The sequence below is a fragment of the Strix aluco genome, chromosome 4 (assembly GCF_031877795.1).
Source record: "Strix aluco isolate bStrAlu1 chromosome 4, bStrAlu1.hap1, whole genome shotgun sequence".
Taxonomy (NCBI): Eukaryota; Metazoa; Chordata; class Aves; order Strigiformes; family Strigidae; genus Strix; species Strix aluco.
Window position 1 is genome coordinate 43,597,557 of NC_133934.1, and position 13,820 is coordinate 43,611,376.

The following is a 13,820-nucleotide window of genomic DNA, read 5'->3' on the forward strand; positions in this document are numbered from 1 at the left end:
GTAGCTTAACATGCATTAGTTTTCTATAAGTAAAACAAACTCAGTGAGGAATGTTGCGTGGATAAACGCTGAACTCGTGTAGTTTGCATGCGTAATGGTAATCTAATAAATACCTTGTAATAGAAAAACACTTCCAATCATTCAGATCCAATGATTTCAATCATTGTCACAGTCTTTGGAAGGTAAGGATACCTGTGATTCGGTTATTGTCATTTTATGGTTTATTTAAAACATACCCATTCAAGGCTGCATCTAAAATATCACAAATATTGTGTGTTTGATTTTTGATAACAGACCAAATAAAGCCAGTGATCTCCTCTAGGTGGGTACCAATAAAGAATTAACCCACTGCACTGATTAAATCCAGCTTTTCTCTTTCCCCCTATTCTAGTAGAGTAAGGGAGTGTTTCAGCATATTTAGAGGTCAGTGGTTATGAGGTATTTTGGTATACAGGTGGCACAAAGGCTGTCTCTGGAAAACTGCTCGGCTACCCAAAGAAGAAAACACACTGTTCTACTGGTTAACAAACTGGTGCTGTAACAGACTACCAGTTAATGTGGAGTTTTTGAATGAACCATTTCTAGTTAACTCTAATTAAGGCTGATGGCTGTGTGGTAGGTTTTCTGCAAACTCACTGTCCTCTTTCATGCTGATCAATTCAATGGCAAGCATACACTGACCTTCAAGACATTTTCCAGTGAGCTGTTAGTTTTTCAGGCTTCAGGAAAGGAACAAAGCTAGATTTTGTTTAAATGTTTGGCTGGCTTCTATTAGGGAAGGGGCACATCTGGTCAATTTAATCACAGCATTTTTCTTTAGCTTTCCAGTAGGATCTAGTTTCATACAGAACTTTTCATCACCAGATTTCACAAACAAAAGTTGTTGCTATTATTGTCACCCTTATATAGATGGGATAACTGAGGAAAATGCAGGCATTGCAACTTTCCTTCTAACTTTTGATTAGGAACAGTAGATCTGAAAATAGAATGAGGATATCTATCTCTGTATGTTTAAGAACTCATTTAACAAAAATTAACTTGTTATATACAGTAAATATGGATAAAATGCATTTGAAAAAAAGCACTAACTTTTTATGTCTTAAAATTTTTGAAACACCTTTCAAAGATTCATAAATTTTAAATTAAGCAGCTCAGAGGAGTATTGTGCTTAGTGTAGGGATGGGGTTATATGGTATGAGCTCTGAGAATGTCAGTGCTTGAGATGAGAACATTAATCAGTGCATGAGTAAGAGACAACTACCTGTACTTGTTGGTATGGTGTTTTTCTTTAGTGTTTCAACCCAAATACAATACTATTTTATTATGTATTCCAAAAAATTGAAAAAAGTAATGCAGAAACTCCCAAAAGCATATAGAGAAAGAAAATTTATCCAGAAATTCTGCTTTGGTCAATAGAAGAGGAGAATGAACTACAGAAGAAGAAACTTTCCATGTCTTTTTTTCAAACTTTGTGTGTGGCAGACATACTCCTACTGCTATATAAATGACAATATGAAACTGTCAGAGGTGTCGATAGTTACATGAGCGAGGTTCTGTGCCAATCTGTTGGTGACGGCCAGCTGTCTGCCAGGCTTTTGGTTCCAGTGACTGACCTGAGAGAAGGGCTGACCAACCACCCTGGAGACAGGAGAGACAGAAGTAATGAAAGTACAAAATGGCTCTGTCGTACCCTGCCATACATGTCTCTGTACGCCTCAGCAATCATAAGCCGCTGTGAATTGCAACGCTGCGTTAGGATATCAATCAACACATCTTTTTCACAACCTGTAAAGGAAACACAACACAGACTCTAAGTTAACAAAGTGTTGTTATTTACTTACGGTTGTGATTTTTCATGTTTTGTTCAAGAACAGTAACCTAATTTCTTGAAAAAATTAGATCAATAACATCAGTTATATTTACTATGCTTATGTACCTTTCACTTGCTGGTGTAATACCAGCAAAAAGTGAAGTAGTTTGTTATTAGCAGATGCATCACCATCTCTCTCAAGCTCAATGGATTTGAAAGCATCAATAAAACAGAGAGAGGCTTTCATCTATTCAGAACTAGGCACACTAGCAGAATTTGTGGCTGAGCCTGCAAAGTCATATTTGTATGTCCTGTTGATACTGATTAAATTGTCATTTCAGGATTAGGGATCCTTTTATGGGGATGACAAATTATGGTCAGATCATTTGTTGATAAACTGAAAGATGTATGTTTTTAGAGGAACTATATAAAATAAGTTATGAAGTTTTAAAAAATATTTTAACCAATTTCCAAGGACATTTTGTTCAAGGTTACCAAGCTTGATTTGCTTGATGGCTAGAGCATACTGCTAAACTTCTATAATGAATCAGTATGTACTGCTTATGAAAAAGAAGATAACGATTAACATATTCTGAAAATGATTTTATAATTTTTTTCTTTTCATCCCAAAAGTTGGCTCTTGGTAATTTCAGATGCCCGAGAATTTTAATGACATTCCAACATGAATGCATCTCCAAGTGTAAATCAATTGACTTTATCACACTTGCAGCAGAGATGAATTAGGCTGGAAAGCAGGGGCATCAGCTAGCATCTGAATGGAATATGGTAGTCTCTCAAGTTTCTACTAGTCATTGTTACATAGGTGCATATATAAATACATGTTACAGATACATGTTCTGTACCTATTACAGCGTTGTTAGGCAGATTTTATCATATAATCTATAACTGACAGATTCCATTTTGACACAAATGTAATTGGACATTGAATACATTTTTTTTTTTTTTAAGTTGGCAGAGGAAGTCTGTGTTTGCTTAGTATACACCAGGTTTAGTTCTCTTTATTCTGGATCATCTAGCCAAAATTACACCAGCTTTTTAGCAAGACACTGATTTAACATCAGTCTGCTTCATTTCCATGAAACTCATAAAATGGACATAGACTGAAAGCAAAAATTGCTTATGAGTGAAAGATAATAAATTCTTTAAACTTTCTACTCCATTTAGTTTTATTTCTTGATCACTGATTAAAAGACTTAACAGTCCTTGGTAATAGTTAATTGTTGAAGTTACAATTAAAAACCTTTCCTTCACTGTAGTGACATAACACAGAATTCTGTTTTCTTTTTCTGATTTCTCAAGGAAAGCATTCATTACTGTAAGTGTTGGAGTAGGTTTTAGATTCATCGCAATCACCTCTTAGTTCCTGTGAATGCAGATACATGATTTATTTGAACATCACCAGTGTGTCTTATTGTGATACCTCAGAGAATTAACAGATACATGTTGACACTTCTAATTCTATGAGTTTTTATTTTGCCTAATGCTTGTTATTTTATGAGAGCTTTCTGACAAAAAAGATGTGTTAGAATCAGTCAAGATACTCACTGATTCCCTGTAGGGCTCCTCCTAGCAACTGGGCATCCATAATAGGGTTAAAATTTGGAGCGGGAAAAATTGTTCCTTGTATCTGCTAAAGGAGAAAGCAGCCTTTAATTGAGGCATTTTACATATATAACACTGCATGTATAATTCTGTTGAAAACCAACAATAATAACATTAAATTGTCTACTTCATGGGGAACAGGATACAAAGTTTTTAATTTAAACAGAACTTAAACTTGCAGTAAGCCCTAGGAAGAGAGACCATATTTTAGGAAGTTGCCCCTAGCATGAGTTAGGCCTGAAAAAAATGTAAATTTTAATACTATTTTTTTTTTCATTAAAAAATAACCACATTTTTGTATCTATCTCTTTAGCAACGTTCTTCTGAAAATATTTTGTCTTTCAAAGTTAATCCATGATATCTCTGACAGTCTTTATTATCTATTTCTCATGGTATTTCTAATTTGAAAGGACTAGTGAGAAAATGATGAATGAGATACATAGGTAGCATGCAAACCTAGTGATATTTTAAAGAAAAAATGTTACTGCTAAGTGTGAGATAGCTTTCTGATATGCCATGTAGAAGGCAACACCATTTTTCTAGTTGCTTTGTAACTGATTAAATTACTGTCAGTTAATTTTCAGTGGTACTTTATTCCATGTATTTTTTCTTATTCTTTTTAAGAAATCTGTGAGTAATAAACAGAACTGATGTACTCATTTTAATAGAATCACAGACCCATACGTATACAGAAGAAAATAACTGAAGTTGAAAGCTCTGTCACCTGGTTAACATTTTTAGACTCTCTGAGGATTCTATCTGCTTTTCCAGGCATACCAAGTATAAAGGTTATCTTTTGTGATGATTCCTGGTCTTAGTCAATACATCTGATTAAAATGACACTGTTAACTTGAAATTTATATTTCAAGGAAAAATGGGATATATTTTATAAATAGAAATGGAGTATTTTTATGCATACTTCATAGACTTGGATGTTACACTGATTACATTAATTAATTTCTTTGTTTGCTGTCTTTACATACACTTGAAAGCCTTTTATATGTTGTGCCTTCAGTAGTAATGCATACACATACAGTTTCCACAGGGCTGCTCTCAATCCACTCATCACCCAGCCTGTATTTGCACTTGGGATTGCCCCAACCCACGTGCAAGACCTTGCACTTGGCCTTGTTGAACTTCATGACATTTGCACAGGCCCAGATCCCTCTGGATGGCACATCCCTTCCCTCCAGTGTGTCAACTGCACCACACAGCTTGGTGTCGTAGGCAAACTTGCTGACGGTGCGCTCAATCCCACTGTCTGTGTTGCCAATAGAAATGTTAAACAGCACTCGTCCCAATACTGACCCCTGAGGCATGCCACTTGTCACTGCTCTCCACTTGGACTTTGAGCTGTTGCCCATTTTCAGTGCAGACACCCAGCCAATCCCTAATCCGCTGAGTGGTCCATCCATCAAACCCATGTCTCTCCAATTTAGAGACAAGGATGTCGTGCGGGATAGTGTCAAAAGCTTTTCACAAGTCCAGGTAGATGATGTCAGCGTCTCTTCCTTTATTCACCAGTGCTGTAACCCTGTCATAGAAGGCCACCAAATTTGTCAGGCGCCATTTGCCCTTCGTGGAGCCATGCTGGCTGTCACCAATCACATCCTTATTGCCCATGTGCCCTAGCGTACTTTCCAGGAGGATCCATTCCATGATCTTGCCGGGCACAGAGGTGAAACTGACTGGCCTATAGTTCCCTGGGTCGTCTTTGTTTTCCTTTTTAAAAGTGGGAGTTATGTTTCCCTTTCCCAATCAGTGGGAACTTCAGTGGACTTCCACAACTTCTCAAGTTGGGTGGATAGTGGCTTAGCCACTTCATCTGCCCGTTCCCTCAGGACCCGCGGATGCATCTCATCAGGTCCCATGGACTTGTGCACCTTCAGGTTCCTTAGGTGATCTCAAACCTGACCTTCTCCTTCAGTGGGTGGTTCTTCATTCTCCCAGTCCCTGCCTTTGTCTTCTGCATCTTTGGCTGTGGGGCTGGAGCCCTTGCCAGTGAAGACTGGGGCAAAAAATTAATTGAGTACCTCAGCCTTCTCCATATCCCGGGGGACCAAGTCTCCTGTTTCCTTCCGGAGAGGGCTTATTTTTCCCCTAGTCTTCCTTTTATCACCCACGTACATATATAAGCTTTTCTTGTTGCCCTTGACATCCCTGGCCAGAGTTAATTCTAACAGGGCTTTGGCCTTCCTAACCTGATCCCCTGCTGCTCAGACAATTCCTCTGTATTCCTCCCAGGCTATCAGTCCTTGTTTCCACCCTCTGCAGGCTTCCTTTTTGTGTTTGAGTTTGTCCAGGAGCTCCTTGTTCATCCACGCAGGCCTCCTGGAGGCTGTATCTGACTTCCTCTTTATCGGGATGCATCGCTCCTGAGCTTGGAGGAGGTGATCCTTGAATATCAACCAGCTTTCTTGGGCCCCTCTCCCCTCCAGTGCTTTATCCCATGCTAGTCTGCCAGGCAGGTCCCTGAAGAGGCCAAAGTCTGCTCTCCTGAAGTGCAGGGTAGTGATCCTGCTGTGCACCCTCCTCACTGCCTTCAGGATCTTGAATATTTCATGGTCCCTGCAGCCAAGGCTGCCCTTGGGCTTCACACTCCCCACCAGCCCCTCCTTGTTGGTGAGAACAAGGTCCAGCATAGCACCTCTCCTCACTGGCTCCTCTATCCCCTGGAGAAGGAAGTTATTGTCAGTGCATTCCAGGAACCTCCTGGACTGCTTATGCCCTGATGTGCTGTCCCTCCAACAGATATGGGGGTGGTTGAAGTCCTCCATGAGGACCAGGGCTTGTGAACGTGAGGCTGCTCCTATCTGTCTATAGAGGGCTTCACCTGCTCCATCTCCCTGGTCGGGTGGCCTGTAGTAGACCCCCACTGTAACATCTCCTGTCCTTGCCTTCTCTTTAATCCTGATGCATAAGATGTTGGTTGGAATCAAGTAAGAGATACGAGGTTGAAAGAGTTTGAGCCTGCACTTCAAACCAAAGTTAGAAGGCATAAGCATATCTGGCATCCAGTTTAAGTGCTCTCTGAACTTGTCATAGCCCTCGCTGGTCAGAAGGGTGGTGGTGGGGAGGAGAGGAAATGCAGCATGTGTGTATGTACTCATATCTGATTTAAAATACTGGTGCCGGCTCTTCATCTCTGTGTCAGCTTTGAACAGGTTCAATTCCTGTAATGATTACTTATCTCAAAGTATTTCACACATTCAGGTTTATGGTGTCACAAAATGAACCATTAAGTCACTGATCTTTTCAACATTTATGATACTTGCACTGAAGTCAGAAATAAGTGACTAACTTGGTGAATACTTTAAGGGTGAAATCCTGCATAGTCCTTGGAACAAAAAAATGAGTAAAAGTGGTTTTCGAAGTAGATATCACCTCTCAGTCAGAATGGAGACAAGCATTAGTAATTTCTGAATATATATCTTTATTCATGAAGCAGTCAAAAAAACCCAGAAGAGCTTTGCATGAATGCATGCTTGCAAAAATTAATGGAGGGATTGGTGATAGAAAACCCAGTTTTGAATATACAAATTTGCAGGCTTGTAAATTTTTCACCAAAAAAACTCAACACAGCCTTTGTAATGTATCTTTCAGGCAAAATAATGGATTTCTGAATGTGCTCAATTCTCCCTTGTTTCAGCAGAGTTGCTGAACACTTCTTTTATAAAGTATTCACCATCTCATTATTTGGGGTTCACCATCATTAGATTAAACCTGATCTAGTAAATACCTATCTCCTAGCCAGGATCTAATTAAGAACACAATTATTTTAAGTAGAACCAAATTAAATATGAAGATTCAAGGAACAACTTTTAAAAGATACAGTAAAATACCACTTTTTTTTTTTTTTTTTTTTTTTTTTTTATACAAGTCCTTTATGGGAAAGAGCTCTCATCCTTTTGTTTGTTTTTAAACAAATTAAAATTTAATTAAAATTTTCTTATAGTGTATACATTGTGAAGACTTTGTCTTCAATCCCACATGAGACATTTGTCGCAGATTATTATTTTTAATGAGGATTTTCAGTGTACATTGTATTTGGATTTTCAGTGCGGTTTCTCAGCAAATTCAGCATTTTGCCAGTATATAACAGTTCTCTGAACTGAGATCTAGGATTTACAGCGTACATTCTATCAGGATCCTCGGAAGAACTAATGATGTCTTACTGCTGGCAAAGCTCACATTGTTGTAACATTGTATACCTTGAAGAAAGTACATTGCTACTTTGTGATGTTTATACAGTCTAACCTTGAGGAAGATATATCCCATCACAACCTATCTTAGTTTTATCCTGTAACCACTTTCATAGTTTCAGTCTTTGAGAAGCCTGCAGAAGCATTCCTGGTTCACTTTATGCACATTTCAAAATCTTCAGGAGTTTATTACTTATTAAACTTATTCCACTTGCTTTCATTGAATTTTTGAAATAGGGGCACAAGGAGGTCTGGGCCAAACCTTTAGAGCTGAACTTTGGTAATTTTGGGTCTGAATTCGGTGTGATTACACAGTGATAGGCTACCGCTTGCTGTGTCTTGTAGCCTTTTTTTTTTTTTTTTTTTTTTTTCCAAGTAGCAAATAATTTGAGAGTGCTGTGTGATATTTATCGTGGAAGGTAAAGACAAGGATATGTATTGGTAGACAGTTCAGTGGAGCCAGGGATTGATTCTTGGATGCTGCAGTGCTGCCTGTGCCTCTCTGAAGTAAATCCCGTGTAGACAATCCATACACCTGTCACAGAGGATGGGACCCTAGTGCTGTGATGGCAGGTGGCACTACTGTCCTGTGGTAACAAGATGCTACACGGCAGGTGAGAATGAAAAAACTTGCTTCAAAAGCAATGCAGAAATCCAAGGGGTTGTTTTTCTGAGCAAACGACGGCTCTAATGCCCTTTGGTCTAGTTTCATGGGGAGAGTGAAAGCACGAAAGAGATGGTGTAGTTTTAAGTTGTTGAGCATGACTGAATTCTTACAATAATCAGCCTGGGGGTTGTGGCAGGCATTTTGTTTTGCAAAGATTTGTTACAATCTTGTCATATTTTAGAAGAGTCAGTGGTTACAACATTCTTTTGCTTGAGATTTCCTGAAGAAAATGAGAAAATACATCAAAACAACACTCACCTTGGGAAAGCTGGGGCCCTGCTCCCAGAACCTAGGGCCCAGGGTGCAAAATCATGTTTCCCTGAAAAATTATACAGGGTTTGCATGCCTAAACGTGCCTAGGAAATGCATACCTAGCAGCAGTGTTCATCACTGTACAAACTGATGGAGCAGAGCAGTAGAGGCATTTTGTAACTGAATGAAATTACAACAGATTGAATTTTGATCAGGGAACAGGCAACTACATGGGAATAGGTTGTTCCTTTCCATTATCTTTGGTTAGAGAATTTCTACTCCCCTGTTTTGAAGCAGGGCATTTTTAGGGTTGATTGAACTCCTGAGTGTAGTTACATGTACTGCTATTTCACTTCATTCATTTCTACTGAAGTCAGCTGTGACTGACCGATAAATCCCTATAATGGAAGAAGGCTCAGAGGAGCTGGGCAAGGGCAGTGTGCCCATGAAGCTCAAGGAATAAGCAGGATGTGACTGACCATGGCTGCTGTGAAGAAAGCTGATTTTATCTCAACACAAAGGGGACAGAAGATGGCCTTTGTTTTAGATAAACAACTATCGACAGTTGAGTGGATGAACTGGTGGTGTAAATGTTTATACCTGAGTTCATTCAGTCTCCCTGTGTTAGTCAGACCAGCATGAGGGGAGTGACTACATGCCTCAGCCCAACACAGAGCATAAATACTGAAAAAATGGCAAAATAATTTGGAAGAGAGCAATGGGCTTGAGCTGGCTTCAACCTGCGTATTCCTTCCTGGTGACTGGGGATGCCCAGCACTGTAACAGTGACTATATCATAGAGACCAGTAATGGAGATCTCAGTATTACATTTGTATTGTGTTTCCAGTACATTTTTTACTACTCTGCTAGATTAAAAATCCTGTGTAAAATTACTTATCTTCAAATAAGTAAATTTGATATTATACATTACAATCTCTGTGGGTGGAATGTCTAAAAGAACCTGGTGAGACAGTGTTGGACTCTGACATCAGGACAGCCAGTTTTGAGTCTATGGGCATTTCTGTTTTGCTTACACAACATATTTTTCTACCCTAAGCTCTGAGAAGCACAGAGAAATTAATAGTATGATCTCATGGCTTTTCTTTCCCATTCCTTAAGGTGGTCACTACAGGGATGCTAAGTCATTCCCCTGTCGAGATTTTTCTTACTTAATGTTTATTTTTAAAAATACATTTAATTCTTACAAATATCCACCATAAGATCCTGAACATCAAGTGAAATTTATGTGAAAGAAAAAAAGCTACCTACATAGAGAAGAAATAAACCTTTAAACACCCTGAATGAAATGTCCAACAGGATTCTGAGTAATTCAAGCAACAGCTCCCCATTGATCAGGATGAATTATTAGGAAGGTCATAGCACTGGTACCATCATCAGAGTCCAACAGCTTTGAGGCAGCTATCACATTACAATAACTTCTGAAGATTAGTTGAAAATATTTTACAGGACCAGGGAGCAGATCATAAATCAAAGTGAATAAAAACCTGCAGAATCACTACAGCTTTCTCTGCAAAACAGAAAACATGAGGTGGCAACTGGTGTGAGACAGAGCATCAATTACTGTGATGATCATCTTAAAAAAAAGGTGGTGGGGGGGAACCCAATCTATGCTTTTATCAGAAGCCACCCTAGATAGAAGCAAGGTAAAAAAAATTACTGATGCACCCAACAAGATCAGTAGTAAACTGTGACAAAAATCAGTACAGAGCATGTTGTGCACTTTGAGCGCTAGACTGCCACACAAAAAGACAAAAGAATTCAGAAGAATAGGATCAGCAGAACAGTGGCTTAAGGGGAGCGGGGGGAAAGTCTAGGGTTGCGCTGACATCATCTTTCCCTTTCTTAAGAAATAGTTTGACAATTAAAGTCATTTAATTGTAGTTCATCACTTCTAGGTTATAATTTATGATTTAAAAATTAAATTCCAGCCTTTCATCTACAGACTGAATAAGTGTCTTTGATTTGTAAAAAGCAGGCTCTTTTAAAGTTAAACTGTTCTGGTCAGAACTCGAAATGTTAATTCAGCTTTAGTCTGCTGAAATTGGTTTAATCAGTGAAACTTTTTAAAAGAGGAAAATCTGCTAAAATACCCAAATTGTCCTGTATGTCCTTAATCATTAGGCTATTTTAAGACCCACACCGGCTTATATTAAAGAGTCAGGGACTACTTCCATTGTCTGGAAGGAAGGCAGACCAGGCCCTTATTGCTTTCTGTGACCCTGGGTTTAATATATCTGAGTTTCCCTCTGCAGAAGAGTCCCATTTTAATTATTTATCTGTAACCAGCTACTGTATACTTAATACTAAAATTCAAGGCAGTATTCTCTCCAGACTAAACCCAAGTATGCTCTGTGTCTGCCTTCTTCAAATGAAAGTGATTCAGCAGTTCGCTGGAGTACAAAATAACTAATTGACATAGGTGCTGAAATACAAAACTGCTAAAGTCAGGAAGATGGCTAGATGTGGTGGTGGTGGTGGTGGGGAATAAAAGATCTAAGATTTGTGCCCACATCAACCTTGTGATCCTGAATTTCACACTTAAAATGAACATTATGTTGCTCTTTTCTGTGAGCAGAAATTACACTTCATGTCAAAGCTAAATCCACAGCAGTGAAAGTTGTGCTGTGGTTGTCTTGGTGATGTCAGAGGAAGAATTAGGGGTACGTTCACTGAATATCATTTGTCTAAATACAATGCTCTCCAACCCACCCACACAAGTAAAATAAAACTGTGATTCAGAAGTAACAGAAATCTTTCTGAAAGTTGAGAAGAGCAGAGAAGACTTTGGATCACTTAACATTCTTTGTAGTAGGATTTTGTCCAAATCTATGATTAGTGTAAATGGAGGCTTTTTTATTGATTTTGGGGAGGTTTGGTTCATGCCCTTAGTGAGCAAAACTGTTTTACAACTTGCTGAGGAAAGCAAGGAGAGCTTGTTGATGGACAGTGGAGGGTCTCCAAGGTGGTCAAAAGGCTGGGAGCACTTGCCCTGTGAGGAGAAGGTGAGGGAATTGGACTTAACCTGGAGAAGAGACAGCTTTGGGGGACCCAACGGCTGCTCTGCAGTACCTATGGGAAGAGCATCAAGACAATGGAGCCAGGCTTTTTGCTGAAGTCCACGAAGAATGAAAGGCAACAGTCATAAAACAAAGCAACAATGTTCTGGCTGGATGTGAAAAAGGCATCTTTTGCTGTGAGGATAACCAAGCAGTAGAAGAAGTTTTCTGAAGAGACTGCGGAGTCTCTGCCATCAGAGGTTTTAGAAACTGAACTGGGCAAATATCTAACCACCTTGGTCTGAATTCAGTGTTGACCCTGTTTTGAGAAGGAGGCTGGGCTAGATGACCTACCAACCCTCCATTCAATCTAATCATTCTATCATTTTTTTCAAAGTCATAATTTAACAGGAATTTCTTCAATAACATTTTAAAAATAAGTAAACATTATCAAACACTCATTGGCCTCAGTGACGTGGGATTGAGTGATAAAGAAACTTGCATTACGCTCTGGGGGTCAATCCTGTAGTGTGTACACCAATTCCAGACATATACATTGAAGAATTCTAAACTTTTTGCAGGATCAGGCACAAAACTTGACTGGTGTTCACTGTACATAATGTGACTATTTGAGTTATCAGGCTGGTAAGAATTGTGTACATTGTCAGTATAACACCACTGTGAACTTCATGTGCAATTTATTTATGCATTTTCACTTCCCAAAAGGGAAAAAGGGAAATTAGCAAAGGTATAATCAGCATGGAGCCTAAGACATTTGACTATTGGGAGTGACAGTCTTTGATACTTGCACAGAAAATACAGTTTCTTACGGATATTAAGTGAGCCTAACTATAATGTCTGTGTGGAAGCTACAGCAAGCCAGTTTATCTTTACCAGTCATAAATCAATCCCATTAAAAAGATTCCTTCCCTAAATGGGTTTCAGTTATAATAATCTAGGGTGGATCCCATAGTAAGGTGTTCACTATTTCACCAGTATCTGAATGTAGTTACACCTTTCCAAAGGGACATTAGCATACGTTGAAACTGCAGAGCTGAACTTCTAAGCATCTGGAACCAGATAAGAGTCAGTGCATACAGCTCAGTATTCAGCTCTTTCATGGTATAGTAATTCTTTTTTTTTCTTTCTTTTTTTTTTTTTTTTTTAAAAAGGGAGGAGATACTTAAATATTGTTTTAAGGAAATATTGATCTAAAAAGCATGAAGAAGAAATATGAGCAAGGTCCTCAGTTGGTGTAAATGTACACAACTTTGTCAAATGTACATTACTTTGTCAGTAAAGCTTTGTTACACAAGATGATGGTTAAACTTAGATAATCTCCTAACTCCTCTCTTATCCACTTATCCTCATGTATCCTCATTACTAATACACGGCATGTTCCCACAGTCTTCATAATGAACCCTGTAAAAACTCATGCATTCTTCTGTGGCTTTTGCCAGATTTGCATATGTTTAGATATATTCATTAGGTACAGTGGACAGGATACAGTAACACTAAACTTTTCCTTCACGTTGTCTGCACTCAAAAATACCCATCCTCACAAGTGCAGTGTTTGCTGGCCAAACAATGTCACATTCAGTTAATCGGTTTGGGTGCAGGAATGTGGATTTTGTGGATATTAGGATGGTGTATTGTTTTAAAATACATTGTTTTGTGATACAAGTTGTTCTGTGAGCACTGCAGCTATTAACAACTGGTTTCTTCCAGATTCTTTTGACTCTATATTCCTACTTGCTTCCTCCAGCCACAACAGCAGCAGTTAATTTCTCCTCTTTGTTCCTTGAATCCCCATCTACATTCATAATCCATCAGGTCCTTTCGGACTCAGCTATGGGCTAAGTAAAAGATGGTTTGTCCTGTGACTGGGTCCAAAGTATGCATGTACTGCTTGGCTAATGCTAGGCCAACAGAATAAATGACTGTGGAGTTCAAACTGCTGTATTTTTTTAACTGGATAAAGACTTTGGTTTCCTTGTCTCCATTGAGCAGTGTTTTTACAAAACTTCGGAAGAGATTGCCGTTCCTCTGCTGAATATGATAGAAATTCACTATGAAATTCAAAGTTACTGGTAGGGACAGATGGATGGACAAATACATAGAAATACAAATTTTCTGAAGAAACTGGGGGGGAAATGCCTGATATGGTCACTTGAAAGAACATGAAGAACTCCACAGTTTAAAAAACTGTTTTAATTTTGATATCTGGATTCTAACATCCCTCATCACAT

The 13,820-nt window shown here is 38.8% G+C and overlaps 1 protein-coding gene across 1 annotated transcript in view; it reads right to left on the reverse strand.

Annotated features, from left to right (window-relative positions):
* Positions 1-13,820, reverse strand: part of ANXA10 (annexin A10) — a 33,508-nt gene that overhangs the window by 15,957 nt on the left and 3,731 nt on the right. Inside the window, exons 2-3 of the mRNA XM_074822870.1 lie at positions 3,377-3,461; positions 1,691-1,785 (exon numbers count right to left, since the gene is read on the reverse strand). Coding sequence (XP_074678971.1) covers positions 1,691-1,785; positions 3,377-3,461 — 180 coding nt within the window. The remainder of the gene's footprint in view (positions 1-1,690; positions 1,786-3,376; positions 3,462-13,820) is intronic.